General features: G+C 35.0%; 2 protein-coding genes across 3 annotated transcripts; one reads left to right on the forward strand and one right to left on the reverse strand.

The window, feature by feature from the left end:
• Nucleotides 1-1274: 1274 nt before the first annotated feature.
• Nucleotides 1275-3101, reverse strand: LOC113272307. Its single transcript, XM_026522160.1, has one exon. The coding sequence runs from the start codon at nucleotides 3099-3101 to the stop codon at nucleotides 1275-1277; it is 1827 nt and encodes a 608-aa protein (XP_026377945.1).
• Nucleotides 3102-15597: 12496 nt separating this feature from the next.
• Nucleotides 15598-20591, forward strand: LOC113275108 (65-kDa microtubule-associated protein 3-like). 2 transcript variants are annotated; one of them, XM_026524546.1, is made up of 12 exons: nucleotides 15598-16021; nucleotides 16505-16596; nucleotides 16691-16897; nucleotides 17583-17837; nucleotides 17923-18132; nucleotides 18301-18456; nucleotides 18541-18700; nucleotides 18811-18962; nucleotides 19053-19140; nucleotides 19247-19320; nucleotides 19501-19879; nucleotides 19987-20128. In XM_026524546.1, the coding sequence occupies exons 2-11, from the start codon at nucleotides 16522-16524 to the stop codon at nucleotides 19828-19830; spliced, it is 1707 nt and encodes a 568-aa protein (XP_026380331.1). In that variant the 5' UTR covers nucleotides 15598-16021; nucleotides 16505-16521; the 3' UTR covers nucleotides 19831-19879; nucleotides 19987-20128. The 2 variants fall into 2 exon arrangements, with proteins under 2 accessions (XP_026380331.1, XP_026380330.1); XM_026524545.1 differs by having other exon boundaries at nucleotides 15600-16021; nucleotides 19501-19822; nucleotides 19987-20591.
• Nucleotides 20592-20611: the final 20 nt, after the last annotated feature.

Consider the following 20611-nt stretch of genomic DNA (forward strand, 5'->3'; position numbering starts at 1 on the left):
GCTTGAAGGACTGTGAAGAAGTTTAGAAATAAGTAGTTGGACCTTGGCATCATTTGTATAGCTGGATATTACCTCTTGAGCCCAAGATGGAGTGGAAGTAGATAACAAGTTGCAGTTAGCAGTAGAATGTGGTCTTCTAGAAACTGCATCAACTACAATATTTTCAGCACCCTTTTTGTAAGTTATGTCATAATCAAAGCCTAAGAGCTTAATCAACCATCTTCGTTGTAATGTAGTAGTAATCCTTTTCTCCAAGAAGTATTTAATGCTTTGATGATCTGTCTGAATGGTGAATTTAGCTCCTTGGAGGTAGTGTCTCCACCTTTGAACTGCCATGACAATGGCTAAAAGTTCCTTCTCATAAGTAGATAGATCTCTAGCTCTTGGGACTAATGTCTTGCTGTAGAAAGCTATGGGTTTACCCTCCTGCAGTAAGACAGCTCCAATACACAAGTCATTTGCATCACTCTCAACCACAAAAGGCTTAGTAAAATTAGGAAAATCCAATATTGAAGTGCTGGTCATTGCGAGATTGAGTTTTTCAAAAGCTTGTGTGGCAGATGGAGACCAAAGAAAAGAATTCTTCTTAAGGAGATCAGTGAGCGGCTTACTTATGGATCCATAATCTTTTACCAATTTTCTGTAGTATCCTGTAAGGCCAAGAAAACCTCTCAACTCCTTAATAGTTGTTGGTTGTGGCCAAGATTGCATACATGCTATCTTGTTTGGATGAGCACAGACCCTTGCACCTGAAATGATGTGTCCCAAATACTCTAGGGATGCTTGAACAAAAAAAAACATTTGGAGATTTTAGCATACAGTTGGTGTTGTCTGAGTAATGAAAATGTAAATTTGAGATGTTCCAGGTGTTCAGCCATGGACTCGCTGTAGATTAAGATATCATCAAAAAAGACAAGAATAAACTTCCTCAAAGATGGTTGAAATATCTCATTCATTAAAGCTTGAAATGTATCTCGGGCATTAGTGAGGCCAAATGACATCACCTTAAACTCATAGTGGCCCTGATGTGTTCTGAAAGCTGTTTTGAAGATATTTGCAATATGAACTCTGATTTGATGGTAACCATCTCTCAAGTCAATTCTTGTAAATATAATGGCACCATTTAACTCATCCAACAATTCCTCAATAATTGGTATTGGGAATTTATCCTTGATGGTAATGTTGTTTAACTTCCTATAATCAACACAAAATCTCCATGTGTTGTCCTTTTTCTTGACCAAAGGAATAGGTGAAGCAAAAGGACTATGGCTAGGCTAAATGATGACAGAGTCAAGCATCTTTTTAACTAGATGTTCAACAACACCTTTTTGCATATAACGACATTTATATGCTCTTTGGTTAACAGGAATTGCGTTTGGTTGTAAAGGAATTGTGTGATCTAGACTTCTCTGAGGTGGAAGTTGAGTTGGCTCAACAAAGATATCTTGAAACTCTTGAAGTATAGGAAGTAGTTCAGGGGGTGTTGAAGGCGGAGAAGTAGGTGTGGAAATGGAAAATAGATGACCCACCAATCCATGAGAATTCTTTGTAAAAAAATTCTTGACTGCCTCACCACTCATCATTAACATGGAAGGCTTAGGAGATATGCCTTGTAATGTAATCTTCTTTCCTTTGTACTTAAAAGAAATAGATAATTTCGAGAAGTTAAAGACAACATCACCTAGAGTTCTTAACCAATCAGCCCCCAAGACAATGTCACACCCACCTAGTGGCAATATCCTTAAACTTTCCACAAACTGGTGACCTTGCATGCTCCAAGTCAGATGAGGACAATTATCAGTGCTTACAGTCTTTTCCCCATTAGCAACTGTGACTAGCATTGGTACCGTAGGTTCAATGTGGCACTGGATGGAGCTTGCTAGAGCACTGTCAATAAAGCTGGTAGTACTGCCTGAGTCAATCAGAATGGAGACCTTCTTGTTATAGAGAAGACCAGGAATTCTAATAGTGTCACCTGTTGCAGTTCCTGTGAGAGAATGTACTGAAATTTCCACATCAGAGTGGACTGGTGATTCATTAGTCTCTCCAAACACTTCCTCCTCTTCCTCAGTATCCTGCAGTTCATTAGTATCCATTTGTAGCATGAATAACTTCTGTTTGCCCTTACAAAAGTGGCCTGTCTTGTAGACCTCATCACAATTATAACACAACCCTTGAGCTCTCCTTCTATTCATTTCTTCAGGAGTAAGTCTCTTAATAGTAGGTGTTGGGGATTGAATTTTTGTGGGCATAGTGAAAGAGGACCTAGGAGTGATGGGAGCATATTTGGGAGAAGTTAAAATTTGTTTAGGAGGAAAATTGGTATAAGAGGATTGTCTATTATTGGTGAAGGAAGCTTGAAATGATTTTGAAAATGACTTAGTAGTAGGTGTTGCAAGAGTGAGTTTCTGCTCTTGTAATCTGGCAAGGGAAAAGGCATCTGCTAATGTTTTAGGATGAAACATAGAAATGGATTTGTTGATTTCATCTTTCAAGCCACTGGGGAAACTCATTACAAAGTATTCTTCAGTAAGTGTCAGATTCATCTTCAACATTAAGGTTTTTAACATTTCAAACTCTTCATAATAATCATCCACAGAAGATGTTTGTGTTAATTTATTAAAACTGCCAACAAAATTCTCCTCAATAGGGTTTTCAAAGCGTGCACAGAGATGAATAGCTAGATCTTGCCAAGTAATTCCATGTCTATTAACTTGAAAGTTTAAAAACCAAGTTTCATCTTTACCTTCAAGATAAATAGCAGCTATATTTACCTTCTTGTGCTCCTCAATATCATTAAGCTCAAAATACCTTTCACTCTTTTGAATCCAAGCTCTCGGATTCTCCCCATCAAAGCGTGGAAAATCTAGCTTAGGAAGACGATGATGCTGAAAGTGTGGTTGATTAACAGATGAGAAACAAGGTTCCCATTGAGAGTCTTGGTGAGAAGTGCTAGCCGGTTCCGAAATGGAATCGAATCTCTTGAGCAGTAAATCAAACTTTGAGTTCAGATCCGATGAAAAGGTGGTGAAGTTAGCCTGTAATTTGGCAATTGCAGCGGTGTGAGATTCAACCTTCTCGTTTACCTCCTTGAGAGTCATGGTGAATTTTTTTTTTGAGAAAGTTTGGGTGGATAGAACGGATCTGATGCCAAATATTGTATACCTACAACAATTTAACACAGAGATGAAGATAAAATGGTGAAATTCACCTCTTGAATCAAGGATTCAAGCCAAAATTCTGGCACAGAGGCGCAGCTAAGTTCTGTTCATAACAAATTCAGATAACAATGAAGAGATAACTCTTCTTACAGCTTAAATGAAAAATGATTAAACCTAATCTAAAACTATCCGAGTTCGACACATGGTTATATATCAATGGTCAACACCTGACCAGTTAATAACTCGCACACTTAACCAATCAATGACGCGACTAATTACTGAGGCACCTGATTAACTCGGATAAGGGCAGGTCTGAGAGTATAAGGGATACAACAGTTGGCTCAACAATAGTTAACTTATCCATATGAATACTTTTCTGTTAACCACATTCTTCTAACACTTCTAGATCAAATTATAATTAAATGAATCTAATTGTTTTACTTATAGAGTTGTTCAATTGTTTATATTCTCATAGAAGTATACAAGTCACAATTGAAACAAAATCGGATTGATTCAAGAAAATCAATTCATGAACATTAAGCCACGGTTTGCAAAGATTACATTCCTTAATTTATATATGTATTTTTTCATGAGTATGAAATCATACTTAACCGATTTTAGAACATAAACCAACTTAATTTGCAAACGGGTACGCAAGCTTAAGTTCTGGACATTGATCTTGTCCGACAGTTCGCAAACGAGTATGCATACTGTCGTCCCGGACCTAACTCAGGTAAAACCGTTCGCATACTGGTATGCATACTAGGTTCCCGAACTTTAACAGTTAAAACCGTTCGCATACTGGTATGCAAACTTGGTTTCCCGACCTGAATCATACTACAACAGTTTGCATACTGGTATGCATACTGTGCTATATCCAGACAATGGTTAATTGTCCTAAACTCCCATTTCAATCATTGAAACATGCTTAGAAGACGAAAATAGTTGTATCACACAAACTATTAGCTTATAAGTAATTTTCACGTGGTTGAATGATCAGTACGAAACATTCCGAGGCTACATCAAATGACTGTCTCACACAAATCATGTAAGATGTTTCAACACAATTTTCATATGATGAATCATTATTTAGTTTCCAACAAATAAATTGTTTCCAACAAGAATAATGATGAACGTAGCTAAAGCAAAAAGCTTCCAACACATATTTCGAGAAAGATATAAGCGAGCTAAACTCAGCTCGAAATATCAAATGTATATAACGTGAAAGTTTATATAGCTATACGATTTAGTATCAATAGGAGATAGAATAGAATAGACTTCTGAGTGATAGATAAGTTTTAGTCTCCACATACCATTTGTTGATGAAGTTCCTCCAAGCTCTTCGTGTAGATCTTCATGTTCAATCGATAAACGTCGTGAAGTCTAAAGCTCAACTACACATTCTATCCTTGTCCGAGACATAGCTATAAGTAGACTAGAAATCAAGACTTGTAGTTTTGATCACCTAAACTTGAAAAACAAGCTTGAGATAGAAATGCTTGCGAGTTCGACCGAGGAGTGCTCTAACAATCTCCCCCTTTGTCAATTTTAGTGACAAAACTATCAATACATATGGATTACAAAATAAATAAACTTTATAGTTTCTCATCCAACATACTTGAATTCCTTGGTTCTTCAACATTCCTTGAATTCTTTGTCACTCCAAGTACTCCAGTGATTATGAACGTGTTCAACTCAGCATCAATGTTGTTGAAGATCCATAGCTATAACAGTAATCAACAAAATTGTTTTCATATTGTTATACAGTGTCATAGTATTATTACACAACATCAAAGTTCAATTGTATCACAACTTTGACAATAATACTATGGTGATATGTATCATTCCCCCTTAGTCAACACTTCATCTCACAATCAAAATCACTCCCCCTTACATAATGATCCGTAAACCATATGTATATAGTATGAACTAAAAAAATAATTCTCCACCTTTTTGTCAATATAAATTGGCAAAGGTATGAAAATTAGCGGGATCGTAATGAACTTCTCATAGAGATACTTCATGACTAAAAAGGAACATGTCAACTTGGTTTCGATGATTTCACATAGTCAAAACTTAGTGTATTCATCAAGGAGTTTATAAAGATACAAGAAAACTCCTACAATATTCCATTGTTGCACTCCCCACAAAGATTTGGCAATTAAGCACATCAATTAAGAACCCTCCCCCATAAAATGTCATTCCCGAAAGAACAACAAGAGCGACCTTACTTTTACAAGAAAAGAAGGATTTCTTTGGACATTAACAAATCACATGAAACATGAATTTGTATCAAGAAAACTCAAATAAATTAACCACAAGATAACCTTAATGATTAATTTAGTTGGAAATGCTCAACATAAGAAAACTTACGGAGCCATACAACACTTTCACATAGAAGTGGATCAGGGAAAGATCAATACTGCGGAATATTCAAAAGTTCATTCTATCTTTTATCAATATTTGCATAAAGACATAATAGACTTAACTTTTAACATATATGAGATAATCATAGTTCACGGACGTAAACATACATATCCCATAAAGTTTTTGCAATATATAAAACCATGAAGATTAATACTGCAAAATCATTTTCCAAATAACTTAGAATTTAAATAAATAAATCCAAAACTTTGCAAGATGAAAATCGTTGGCGATAGCTATGTGTAATCTCAAGAATAAATTCTCATAAGAAGTTTCCTAGACATTAAGATTCTTCAAAAATTCTTTATCGTCCCCGAACTCCTTATCATCAACAGACATTGGAACATAAGGTTCATGAAGAAAGGAGTCAATTCCAACGAACCTTATAGACTGATGCCGAACCACGGCCTTCTGAATTTCAAGAGTTCTTAGAACAATAATCTTTATTTGTTGAATCTCCATCCTTGTTTCTTTCAACTCTTCAAAAACACCAAAAAACTTCTGAAGATTTGAGGGGTTAGCCCTTGGTTTCTTCATATTCTTCCTTTTTCTCTTCAAAGTTGTAGAGGAATGAGATTTATCTTTTTCCTTCATGATTGATGGCTTAACAATCATATTAACGTCTTTTCCATCAGAAGATGTGATACTTGGAGTCTCCATCAAGATATGGAATTGTGAAGAAACACACAAAACTAACTCCACAAGCAATCTCTTGATATAAAAAGAGTTTTAGAGAAGGAAAAAGGAATGTAGGGTTACGAAACCTAAACAGAGAGTAAGTAGGATTCACGTACGACCAACTCATAACCCTAAAAAAAGGTAGAATTATCGAATTTAACCCTCTTTTAATAATCAAAGAAGGGTAAACCTTTTCAATCATCAATTATGTAAAGATCAACAGAATTCCCAAAAAAAAAAAATTTCTTTTCCTAAAACCCGATTGTACATAAGTCTTGTCTCTTTTTAAATCCGGGCACATGAGACAAGATGCACCTTCAACATAATTAAGTTGTATTGGGGTGAACAATGATCTGTACACCATTCAATTCTTGTACGAAATTCTTAATACCCTTTTTAGACCTTGTTCTTTTCTATAGAGGTCTATCTTTTTCTTTAGAAATTAACTTCTTCGGAGATGAGTTGATTCTACATACCTCAGATGAATTCGACTTCTGAACAAATTTGTGCTTGTTTGCTAATCGATTTGCTCTCCTTTGAAGTTTGTTGACATATCTTATTTTATGTTTGTAATTGAAACAATTAGAGAGTTCATGAACCTTAAAAGTACAATAAGAACATGTCAATGTGGAGGACGGTACAGACACCATAGCTGAGCATGCTGCTAAACAAATTGTGGTACCTTAAACATGTGAGATAGAATTTTCAGTAGATAAGGAAAAATCCATTTTATCCTCCAAAGTGGTTGAAGAATTTTCTCCAGGAAGGATATCAAGATTGATGTACGTATTACTACAATTATCAAAATTAATATTTTCACTAAGGAGTGCAACACTTGATTTTTCATCTTCATTTGAATCATAGTGATAAGACATTTCATCAAGAGTTGCAGCAAGACCTTTGTACCCAGTGTATTTTCTACAATTTGGACACTCATTAGAAAAATGACCAAAACCTTTACACTTAAAGCACTGTGGCATATCCTCATCATCAGTATCGACGGTGTCCCTGTTTTCAGGAGGGACATGGTCATGAGGTTTGACTGATGTCCTGGGTTTATCTCTGATGAACCGTTTACTTCTCTTCAAAAGAAGATCTCTAAACTATCTTGTGATCAGTGAAACTGAGTTGTCAAGATCTTCATCTGATGAATCAGTCTCAATAGGATCAACTACAGAGTTGCCAGCACTTTTACTTTTGTCAAGTAATTTAGTGTTCTTTTGTGCTTTGAAAGCAATATCCTTTCCAGATTTGGATGTATGCTCATGATCAAAGATCTTTAACTTCCCAACAAGATAATTTCTGGAAAGTGTATCAAGGTTATTTCCTTCAACGATGGCATGTTTCTTAGAATCGTATCTAGCTGGTAAGGATCTAAGAATTTTCATCACAATGTCCTTTTCAGGAATAGTCTTACCCAATGCAAGGATGGATTAACAATTTCAGACGCTTTGTGATTAAACTCATCAAAATGAATCTTCATCAGCCATACGAAGGTTTTCTAGTCAGAATTTAGGTTTTAAACCCTAGCTTCATTTTCAGAGGTACTCCCTTCAAATACAGTTTCTAAGATATCCCAATCATCTTTAGACCGAGTGCATGTAGTCATATGGTGCGGAAGATCTGGGGGTAATGGCATGTATGATAGCATTTAAGCCGTCAGAATTTTGCTTTGCAGCGAGAATCTTGTCAGGCTCATACCTACCAATATCCTTTGCAACAGTAACACCGTCTATTGTAACCATTGGAGGATTATATCCATTAACAACATAAACCCATGATTGAAAATCACTTTCTTTAAGAAAGGCACGCATAAAAAATTTCCACCATAATTAATTCGAGCCATTGAAGATTGGCGGTACGTTTATAGAGATAGCGCTTCTGTCCATAGAGTCAAATTGCTACAAACACAGACTTGTGAGGTCTTAAACATGTTTACCTGCTCTGATAAAAATTGAAAAAGCAGGGGTCTAACAACCACACCCAATATTTCGTTCAGCAATATGTATGGACTAACTCCAATATAATTCCAAGAGAATCAACTAGACAGTCATACTCAATCAAGGAAAGACATCCAAGAGTTATATCTCAATTTATCAATACAATCTGCAATCGAATCGATAGAAATCTGTGAGCCTGATTGGTATGAGAAATAACTTTAACGGTATCAAAAGCCAATGTTCAAGTGTTAATCAATTTCAATCAACAACCAAAGGTCGGATTTACCAATTGATTGAACTACACACAACCTGTGATATTTCAATTATATAAACAAATATAATGCAGAAAATAAATAACACAGACACCAGAAGTTTTGTTAATGAGAAAACCGCAAATGCAGAAAAACTCCGGGACCTAGTCCAGATTTGAACACCATACTGTATTAAGCCGTTACAGACACTAGCCTACTACAAGTTAACTTCGGACTAGAATGTATTTGAACCCTAACCAAGTCTCACACCGATTAAGGTACAGTCACGTTCCTTACGCCTCTGAATCCCAGCAGGACTCTACGCACTTGATTCCCCTAACTGATCTCACCCACAACTAAGAGTTGCTACGACCCAAAGTCGAAGACTTGATAAAAAAAATTTGTGTCCCACAGAAAAGTCTATTCTGATAGATAAATCTGTCTCCCACAGAAATGCCTACGAAGTTTTTGTTCCGCATTTTTGATAAATCAAGGTGAACATGAACCAACTGATAATCCGGTCTTATATTCCCAAAGAACAACCTAGAAATATCAATCACCTCACAATAACTTAACTATAGGGTAGTAGAACAAGTTATTGTGGAATCACAAATAATGAGACGAAGAACTTTGTGATTACTTTTTATATCTTACCTATCGTAGATAAATCTCGAGCCAATATTAGAGAAGATAGTACTCAATACGATAGAACAAGTAAGATCAGAACACGCAACTACATAGAAAATAGTTTGGCCTGGCTTCAAATCCCAATGAAGTCTTTAAGTCGTTAACCTATAATGGTTTTAGGAAAAACCTAGGTTAAAGGAGAATCCACTCTAGTACGCAACTAGTATCACATAGGAGGTGTGGGGATTGGGCTTCCCCGTTGCTAGAGTTCTCCCTTATATAATTTTCAAATCAGGGTTTGATAGCTTTGGAACAAATCAATCAATATTCACCGTTAGATAAAATCCTGATTTAAGATTCAAGCTAAGTTTGCTTAAAACCAAAGAAATATCTCTCCACCGTTAGATGGTCTTAACTTATTACACACAAATGAAATATACTTTAATTTAGATATGGGTAACCGTACCTAAACGTGTATATTGAGTTGGCTCAACAATAGTTAAACGAAGTTAAAATCTAACACTCCTAGATAAAATTATAATAAAATGAATCTAATTGTGTTACTCATAGAGTTGTTCAATTGTTTATATTCTCATAGAAGTATAAAAGACACAATTGAATCAAAATTGGATTGATTCAAGAGAATCAATTCATGAACATTAAGCCACGGTTTGTAAAGATTGCATTCCTTAATTTATATGTATTTGTTAATGAGTATGAAATCATACTTAACCGATTTTAGAACATAAACCAACTTAGTTTCCAAACGGGTACGCAAAATTAAGTTCTGGACACTATTCTTGTCCGACAGTTCGCAAACGGGTATGCATACTGTCGTCCCGGACCTAACTCAGGTAAAACCGTTCGCATACTGGTATGCATACAAGGTTCCCGGACCTGAATCATACTACAACAGTTTGCATACTGGTATGCATACTATACTATATCCATACAATGGTTAATTTTTCTAAACTCCCATTTCAATCATTGAAACATCCTTAAAAGACGACAGTATCTGTCTCACACAAACGATTAGCTTATAAGTAATTTTCAAGTGATCGAATGATCAATACGAAACATTCTGAGTCTACATCAAATGACTATCTCACACAAATCATGTAAGATGTTTCAACGCAATTTTCACATGATCATCTTTTGAATCATTATTTAGTTTCCAACAAATAAATTGTTTCCAACTAAACTCGTCAAGAATAATGATGAACGTAGCTAAATAAAAAGCTTCCAACACATATTTCGAGAAAGATATAAGCGAGTTAAACTCAGCTCGAAATATCAAATGTGTATAATGTGAAAGTCTATATAGTTATACGACTTAGCCTCCATAGGAGATAGAATAGAATAGACTTCTGAGTGATAGCTACGTTTTAGTCTCCACATATCCTTTGTTGATGAAGTTTCTCCAAGATCTCCTCAGTAGATCTTCGTCTTCAATCGATGAACGCATGAAGTCTAAATCTCAACTACACATTCTATCCTAGTCCGAGACATAGCTATAAGTAGACTAGATATCAAGACTTATAGTTTTGATCACCTAAACTTGACAAACAAGTTTGAGATATCAACGGTTGCGAGTTCGACCGAGTAGTGCTCTAACATCTATATCTAGAAGTATCAGAGAAATCGAATTAACAAATTGTAATGATTTTAAGAAATAATGGATATTGATCTTAGAGATGTTAAGAAATTATAGTTGCAGCGGAATTTGTGTTAAGAAATATTGGATCAAAAGATGAAAAAATCAAAATTTTCCTTGGAAGACTGATACCATGAAAGATTTCAAAAAAGATAAAAAAATTATTTTATTAAGTTTTTGATAAAAGGATTTAATCTGTAAAGATTCTATCTCATAAAAGTATGTCTAAAGTTTTTACGCCGACATGCCTGCCTAATGCAGGTTGTGACTAGGAAAGGTACTACACCATCTATATTAAATGGCTTTACTACAAATGTAATTCACGTTTCTAACACCATAACTTAGTTCTTTCAATGAATTCTAGTTTACAAAAAAAGAAAATTCAGACAGATATGGGCCGACATTGTATAAGAAACCTATTATAGGGGCTCCAAAGATTCGGTTTCAGGGCTTCTATGAATTCTAGTGTCCTAAATGTGGATGAGGGGACCTATTCTACAAAAAACACACACACACACACACAAAAATACCCTTTGACAATTTACCTAATTACCTAATCTAATTCTAATTAAAATCAAAAACTAAACTTGAACAAAAATAAACACGTTTCTTCATCTTCTTCCTCTACTACCATTTTTTCTTGTTCAAATGGATTGTTCACAAAATAGAATAAATGATTATCTTACCTTGCGTTTTTAGGGGCCACTCAAAAGGAATTAGGGGCCACCTTTTTATTCCCATCCATTGAAGGAGGTTAAAGGGTGTCTTGAAAATAGAAAATTGTCTATATTGTCCTTCACCTTTATACTAAATCTAAACCTATATCCTTTATTTTCATAATCATATTATTCCACTTCTTCTTCTCTTTTCTACCCATTGAATTTTTTTTTTCATCATTTTAATTTTGATTGAAAACAAAGATCGTCGATCAAACAAATGTTATGATTGATTGTTTAAAATTAAAATTAAAACCCAAAATTCATTAACCTTAAAGTTGAAACTTAGAACATAAAAAAAAAGAGTTCAACAAACAAAACGAATAAATGATAGTAGTTGTCATTCAAAATTAGGATTTGATTACTTGAAATCAAAAATTTAATCCGAAAATTTTCTTGGATTTACAGTAGCAGAAACATAATCGGTAGATAACTATCTATTTTACCTACCGATTATGGTTGTTATTCTTGGATTTGCACTAGCAGAAACATAATCGGTAGATTATTATCTACTTTACCTACCGATGATTCTTGATTCTAAAAATTAAATTTCTCTATACAAAAAGTTACGCACAATCGATAGATAATGAACACCATTAACTACCGATTGTGAAAATAGAAAATTTTGAAATTTTTGTTAAGTTTTAAAAATTTGAATTTGAGGCCATGAACACAATCGGCAGATAATAAGCCTCACTTATTAACACAATTTACTTCCGATTATGGTAGTACTAAAATTCGAAAATTTAGTATATTCGGAGGTTAAAGTAACACACTTTACTACCGATTATGGTAGTACCAAAGTTCGAAAATTTTAGAATTTTGGCAAAATCATATTTTGGGGTCAATATACATTCGGAAGTCAAATTTACTACCGATTATGGTAGTACTAATATTCGAAAATTGAATATATTCGGAGGTTAAAATAACACACTTTACTACCGATTATGGTAGTACCAGAAAATTTTAGGATTTTGCAAAATCACATTTTGGGGCCAATATACATTCAGAAGTCAAATTTACTGCCGATTATGGTAGTGCTAAAATTCGAAAATTGAGTATATTCGGAGGTTAAAGTAACACACTTTACTACCGATTATGGTAGTACCAAAGTTCGAAAATTTTAGGATTTTGGCAAAATCTCATTTTTGGGCCAATATACGTCCGGAAGTTAAATTTACTACCGATTATGGTAGTGCTAAAATTCAAAAATTTAGTATACTCGGAGGTTAAAGTAACACACTTTACTACCGATTATGGTAATACCAAAGTTCGAAAATTTTAGGATTTTGGAAAAATCTCATTTTGGGGACAATATACATTCAGAAGTTAAATTTACTACCGATTATGGTAGTATCAAAATTTGAAAATTGAATACATTCGGAGGTTAAAGTAACAAACTTTACTACCGATTGTAGTATTAACTACCGATTGTGGAAGGGTAATTTTGCCATTATGAAATACGCGAGATAAGGGCTAGCTTCAATTTACGTTTGGGTGACCCTATTTTGTCTTATTGTTGGCCCCTAATTCATTTTGGGTGGTCCCTAAAAATGCTAGGTTATCTTAGCCAATAATGGTTTCAATTAGGTAAGAATTGAAAAACCCACCTTTTTTTTTGCTTTTGATTGCATGAATAAGTTAGATTTGATTAAACTAGCATTTTTAGGGGCCACCCAAAAGAAATTAGGGGCCAACAATAAGACAAAAATAGAGTCACCCAAACGTAAATTGAAGCTAACCCTTATCTCGCGTATTTCATAATGGAAAAATTATCCTTCCACAATCGTTAGTTTAACTACAATTGGTAGTAAAGTGTGTTACTTTAACCTCCGAATGTATTCAATTTTCAAATTTTGGTACTCCCATAATCGGTGGTAAATTTGACTTCCGAATGTATATTGGCCCCAAAATGAGATTTTGCCAAAATCCTAAAATTTTCGAATTTCGGTACTACCATAATCGGTAGTAAAGTGTGTTACTTTAACCTCCGAATATATTCAATTTTCGAATATTAGTACTACCATAATCGGTAGTAAATTTGACTTCCGAAAGTATATTGGCCCCAAAATATGATTTTTCCAAAATCCTAAAGTTTTAGAACTTTGGTACTACCATAATCGGTAGTAAAGTGTGTTACTTTAACCTCCGAATATACTAAATTTTCGAATTTTAGTACTACCATAATCGGAAGTAAATTGTGTTAATATGTGATGTTTGTTATCTGCCGATTGTGTTCATGGCCTCAGATTCAAATTTTCAAAACTTAACAAAAATTTCAAAATTTTCTACTTTCACAATCGGTAGTTAATGATGTTCATTTTCTATCGATTGTGCGTAACTTTTTGTACAGAGAAATTTAATTTTTAGAATCAAGAATAATCGGTAGATATCGATCAATTTACTACCGATTATGGTTGATGTTCTTAAGAAACGAAGAACATCAACCATAATCGGTAGGTAAAGTAGATTATTATCTACTGATTATGTTTCTGCTAGTGTAAATCCAAGAACATCAACCATAATCGGTAGGTAAAATAGATAGTTATCTACCGATTATGTTTCTGCTACTGTAAATCCAAGAAAATTTTCGGATCAAATTTTTGATTTCAAGTAATCAAATCCTAATTTTGAATCACAACTACTATCATCTATTCGTTTTGTTTGTTGAGCTCCTTTTTTTTGATGTTCTAAGTTTCAACTTTAAGGTTAATGAATTTTGGGTTTTAATTTTAAACAATCAATCATAACATTTGTTTGATCGATGATCTTTGCTTTCAATGAAAATTAAAATGATGAAAAAAATTTCAATGGGTAGAAAAGAAAAGAAGAAGTGGAATAATATGATTATGAAAATAAAGGATATAGGTTTAGATTTAGTATAAAGGTGAAGGACAATATAGACAATTTTCTATTTTTAAGACGCCCCTTAACCTCTTTCAATGAATGGGAATAAAAAGGTGGCCCCTAAAAACGCAAGGTTGATTAAACTAGGGTTTTAAAAGTTAGTTTCAGAACTTTATACAGCTGGGAAACCAAACCGTAATGATTTTTTATGGTTGGGAAAACATGAGCTCCCAACCGTATTTATGATTCACGGTTAGGAGACCAACCGTATTAAAAAAAACTCTCCTGAGTTTGTCTACGGTTGGGAAAACATGAACTCCCAACAATTTCCCAACCGTATTTTGGGTTTCCAGAAAAAAAAAATCTCTTGGATTTGTCTACGGTTGGAAAAACATGAACTCCTAACCGTAAATTTAATCTTCAGAAAAAGAAAAATTTCTCTTATAAGGTGGTGTTATTTTCTTTTTTTAACTCAAAAAAGGACACAATTTATTAAAAATCAGCTCATTACCAAGAAGGTAAAGAAAGCCCACAGTATAAACATTTTTTATAAGGTGGAGTTATCTTTCTCAACCAAGGAGCTTGTTGCACACTGTCCCATAAGAACTCAGGTGAACAAGCTAAATGACTTGTAGAGTTGTAGTTAGTAAGAGATCAAACACCTAACATTTCGTGAAACTCTTTAACATTTTTTTAGTTTGTACCAATGTGGGCTTTCTGCCTTCGATTCTCCAACAAGTCAATTGCACTTGACAATCGGAAAGTAAGTAGTAAACAAAAATGTCTACCTCCTGCCATTCAACAAGTCAAATGCTTCGATCGGAAAAGCAGATAAAAACATTCATTTCCCAACAACAAGCCTATCTAAGACAAATATCTGATCTCAATTCATTGGATCCCAAGCTTACACATAACATCACGTGGCTAGCATGTGCCTCAATCAACCAACCATAACGGTCACATTCAAAATCATTCCATACTTTAATTTCCATTCAAATTTTTATAAAAATAAAATAAAATAGAAATAAATCACGCAGTAAATTTTGTTTTTCATTTAAAGTACAGACATTTTTATATCCTTTCAACTTATTTCTCTCTTTTTTACCAACAGAAGAATATACACCATGTATCCGAATCTTATTACAAACACACATCCCATCTGTTTCACCACAACTCTCAAGAAAAGTTTCCATCCAACGCTTTAAATATAATATCCATCCGCTTTGATGTTACTATGATATATCTGTATATTTGTCTACTTTTTATTATTACTAAAAAAGGATCCGTTGCAACAAATTTACAGGCGGAGACTTTGTCTTTCTTTCTTTCTATCTTTCTTTTATTTCTCTCTCTGATATTTGAATTTCAAAATCTCTCTTTCTCTTTCCCCAATTTCCTCCAAGTCCCCACACCTCTAGAGCTTCTCTCATTATCACCAGAAGACATTAAAAATTCTCACAAGAAAAAAACGCTCAAAAACGTTTCATTCATCTAAACGGCTACATTTCCCCCCTATTTTCTGATCTCAAAATCAAAACCTATTTGACGAAATCACCAAAAGTATTTCCTAGGGATTTGAAATTTTTTCTTCCTCTTCGGTTTTTTGTTTGGATCGGTTGAAATTCTTCTTCAATTTCAGGTCGTTTTAGTTATTACTGTACAAGTTGGAGGTTGTTGTTATAACACGATTATTCAGTTTCTCTAGATCTTCTTCTTCGATCAGGTTTGTTTTGTTTGATTTTTCTTATAATGGTGTGAATTTAGCAATGTCCAAGTTTAGATCTGGTAGGGTTTTCTGTGTATTACATGAATTTTTGATAGAACTCGTCTATGTTTGGAGGTGTTGTGGAAGAAGTACACTTATTATGTTAGTAGATGACGAATTTTGTCATGTAATTTTGTTTTGAGCGTCATTAAAATTCATGAGATTGATGGATAAACTTGTTACACGAGGTTTGAAATTTTGATTAGGGTTTGAAATTAGTGTTTATAATCTTATCTTATGTCGTGGTTCTGAAATAATTTCCCAAGGTACATTTGAATCACAAATAGGCATACCTAATTTTGAATTGCAGTGTTCTTTTGTCATCAATTTATCCTCTTCCAGTTATGTTAATTGTCTGAGTATTTGTATCAAATGTAAGGCTATCTGAAAGATTAGCGGGGATTATTTGGATGTAATACTAAAATCATATCCTGTTTGCAGAGAAAAATTGCATCAACATGTCTACTAATACTCCAAATGATCAGCTTCTCCAAGCAGAAACAACTTGTGGATCTCTGCTATATGAGCTTCAGGTGAATGTTAAACCTTAATTTTCCAGAGACGAGTTTATCATGTTTGTTCTCACTGAAATAGTTCATAAATCTTAATTTTATTCTTGTGTGCTAGATAATATGGGATGAAGTTGGAGAGTCTGATGCTGACAGAGATAAAATGTTGTATGAACTTGAACAAGAGTGTCTTGAAGTATACAGAAGAAAGGTAGACCAAGCTAACAAGTCTAGAGCTCAGCTAAGGCAAGCAATTGCAGATTCTGAAGCGGAGCTAGCAGCTATTTGTTCAGCAATGGGTGAACGGCCAGTCCACATCAGACAGGTGTGTATGCGTGAATTTCTCTATGGTTGGTAAAATCCATGGTTTGAAAGTTAATGTTCATTGTCCATCAGTGTCTCACTTAATTTTTTGCAGATAACTGCTTGATTTTCTCTAAAGATACTAGTTTTGAAGCTCGACATGTGGCTAGAATAACTGAACAATTTAGCATGTTTTCTGGTCAGTCTGTCTATTTTGACAAATCTGGTACCTTTATCCCCTAAGTGCGTAATTCTTATCAAAATTGATGTTGGTAAAATAACTTGGGTATTCTTATGTTACTTCGGAGGAGTAAAGTTCAATCTAAGTTCTTAATTTTTTTCCAGTATTTGGAGCCCTTGCTACTCATCATATGTCTGTTTTTCCTTTACCCTAAAAGCTAACTGGTAAGAAGGATTCACTCTATCTGATACTGATAATGTTGCCAAGATTTTGGAAATTAGGATTTCCTTTAAGGTATTGACCATCTTAAATGACAGCATCATAATGAGATCTTCTCTTTTAACTCTGCTTATATAGCAATTCTGAATGATGATAAACATGCTAGTAGTACTGTTTCTCTATGGTGGGTGACTAAAGTGAATAACCTGTATGCTACATTTTTACAGTTGAAATGGTCCTTGAGTGTTAAGATTTCTGTACTTGTTTGATATCTACTCTTTTTAAACAATTCATTTCATGTTTTTAGGCTGATCAGAAGAGCACTGGCAAATTAAAGGAAGAACTGAGGGCCATTATTCCACAGCTTGACGAGATGAAGAAAAGAAAATGGGAGAGGCGGAATCAGTTTGTCGAAGTTCTTGACCATATTCAGAAAATTGCAAGTGAGATATTTACACCAGCTGAAAATTCTTTTGCCAAAACAGTTATCGATGAAACTGATTTATCCTTAAAGAAGCTTGAAGACTTGCATAGACAGTTGCAGGCACTACAAATGGAGAAGGTCTGTATATTAGTCTCCTTGAGATTTTAGGTTTTTCAAATTGCCAATTGGCTTTCTGAAGTCGTGTTCTTTTGTTTATCTGCAGAGTGACAGGATGAAGCAAGTCTTGGATCACCTAAGCACTTTAAACTCATTGTGCTTGGTACTTGGCATTGACTTCAATCACACAGTGAGGGAGGTTCATTCTAGTTTGGATGATTCTGAAGGAGCCAAGAATATAAGTAATGATACAATTCAAAGACTTGTGGCTGCAATAGATGGGCTAAGAGAAGTGAAGAGGCAAAGAATGCAGAAGGTTTGGGATAATAATAGTTTCCTCTCTCATGACAATTATCTCTCTTTTCAATCTTAAATTTATGTACATACATAGGATAAAAGCTTATGTTTTTGTGGACTAGCAGAGTATTTAAGAACAAAATATGTGTGTAAAATTCTTTCTTGCTGAGCTTTGGAGTCTTTGCAGCTTCAAGATCTTGCCAGCAGTATGTTGGAGCTATGGAACTTGATGGATACACCAGTTGAGGAGCAGCAAATGTTCCAAAATGTTACCTGTAATATTGCTGCCTCGGAGCATGAAATTACAGAGCCCAACACTCTGTCTGTTGACTTCATTAACTATGTGAGTACAAAAACAGGATCAAAAGAGGGAGAAAAATGGGAAAGGAAAAGTTTTTGAAATAATATTGGTGAGTTTATGATGCAGGTGGCGACAGAAGTTTCCAGGTTGGAAGAGCTGAAGTCAAGCAAGATGAAAGAGCTTGTCTTGAAGAAAAGGTCAGAGCTGGAGGAAATTTGCAGGCGTACCCACATGGTTGTAGAGGCAGAGTGTGGGATGCAATATGCAATTGAAGCTATTGAATCAGGTATCCTAAATATATCCCTAGTATGCTATAGTTTTGGCAAAAGTTGAACACCAAATCGCCTTGCTAAAATACATAAGCTATAATTCGTATAAATGTTTCCTGATCTCCAGGAGCCATCGACCCAGCTGCTGTTTTGGAACAAATGGAGCTTCAAGTTGCAAAGGTCAAAGAGGAAGCTTTTAGCAGGAAAGATATACTTGAAAGGGTAGACAAATGGATGACTGCCTGCGAGGAGGAGGCCTGGCTCGAGGAGTATAATAGGGTTGCTTATTATGTCTAGTCTTTGGTTAACTATTGGGGACTTGTTATTTTTCTCCTTTTGGCTGAACTGATATGGCGTGGCTTATTTCAGGATGATAATCGTTATAATGCTGGAAGAGGTGCACATCTGACTCTGAAGCGCGCTGAAAAAGCTCGTGCAGCAGTTAACAAGCTGCCAGGTAAATACTCAACACTGTCTATTTCCATTATTGGTCTTGTTTAGTTAAATCAATACGTTGTTCTGAACTTCTGAGTGAACTGTGGTATTTTGCAATGGGGGAGCAGCAATGGTTGAGGCCCTGGCATCTAAAATCACAGCTTGGGAGAATGAAAGAGGAGTTGAGTTTACATATGATGGCGTAAGACCTTCCCTCTTTCCCTTTCAAATCTTACATTCGTTAGTTTTTAAACACCAATCAGGACCAAAAGCAATTTCCTTCATTAGTTGAGATTGTTGCAAATCCCAAAAATATATCTGATTTGACTAGTTTTATTTTCCATCAGACTAAGGCATTTTCTTCTTTTTCTCTGATATGCAGATTCGACTTCTTTCTATGCTTGAAGAGTACAGTATTGTACGACAAGAAAAAGAGCAAGAAGTTAAAAGGCAGCGAGATCAAAAGAAGCGGCAAGGACAACTAATAGCAGAGCAGGAAGTTCTGTTTGGGTCAAAGCCGAGTCCTTCGAAACCCCAGAGTACAAAAAAGATACCAAGTAGACCATCAACTGGAGGTGGTGGTGGTCACCATAGAAGACTCTCTCTTGGTGGAGCCAACTTGCAAACTCCCAAACCTACGCCAAAATCAACGCGAAAGAGTGATCGTGTACATCACCAGGAGGATGGTGCAGGTTTATCCGCAGGTTGTTAAAATTTTTATATCCGACTATTTGAACCTTGGTTTTCCGCTTTATTTTCAGGTTAATATTTATATTTCATATGACATTTCAACATCCCTTGGTAATCCTTGCAGACATGATCTTTTTCTAACACTTGATATGTTCTTTGGATTTTTTTTTTGGTACAGGAAGTAGAGGTTTAGATATTGCTGGTCTCCCTGTGAAAAAGCACTCATTCAATTCCACTAATGCTTATCAAACCGAATCACCCATGACACGAAAACCCTTCTCTCCTGTTACTTCTGCTGTCTCAGCAAAGGTCAACACAGCAAATCTTCTACAACCAGTTTACACGACACCTTCAAAGGTAAATAGTTTGGTGGATGAAGAGAACATGACCCCCAGAGTGGTGGTGCCTAAGACTCCTTATACACCCATGCAGACTGCTATGACACCAGCTCCTCCTCCCGTTACACGGGAGATTGAGTACTCATTCGAGGAGAGAAGAGCTGGTTTTGTCTGATTATGTTTCTGGTTTTCCTTTGCTGTTGCCATTTTTTTTTCTCTTGGAAAGATTTTGTGATGGTTGAAGTCAATTTGCAATTGGCTTTTCTTTTTATGTATATATACGTAAGACAGACATAAGAACGTGGATTAGAATGTCAACTCTTTCTAGACGTCTATCTCTTTCCATATGAATGTGTAGGATTTGGTATTTCCCCTTCAAGAATGTAACAGTAGAAGTTTAGGAGTGTATCTATACATGTTGATTTCGGTTTTTTGAACCGCTCAATACGCGAATTTGGATCCCAA

This window comes from Papaver somniferum, chromosome 4 (genome assembly GCF_003573695.1).
Source record: "Papaver somniferum cultivar HN1 chromosome 4, ASM357369v1, whole genome shotgun sequence".
NCBI lineage: Eukaryota > Viridiplantae > Streptophyta > Magnoliopsida > Ranunculales > Papaveraceae > Papaver > Papaver somniferum.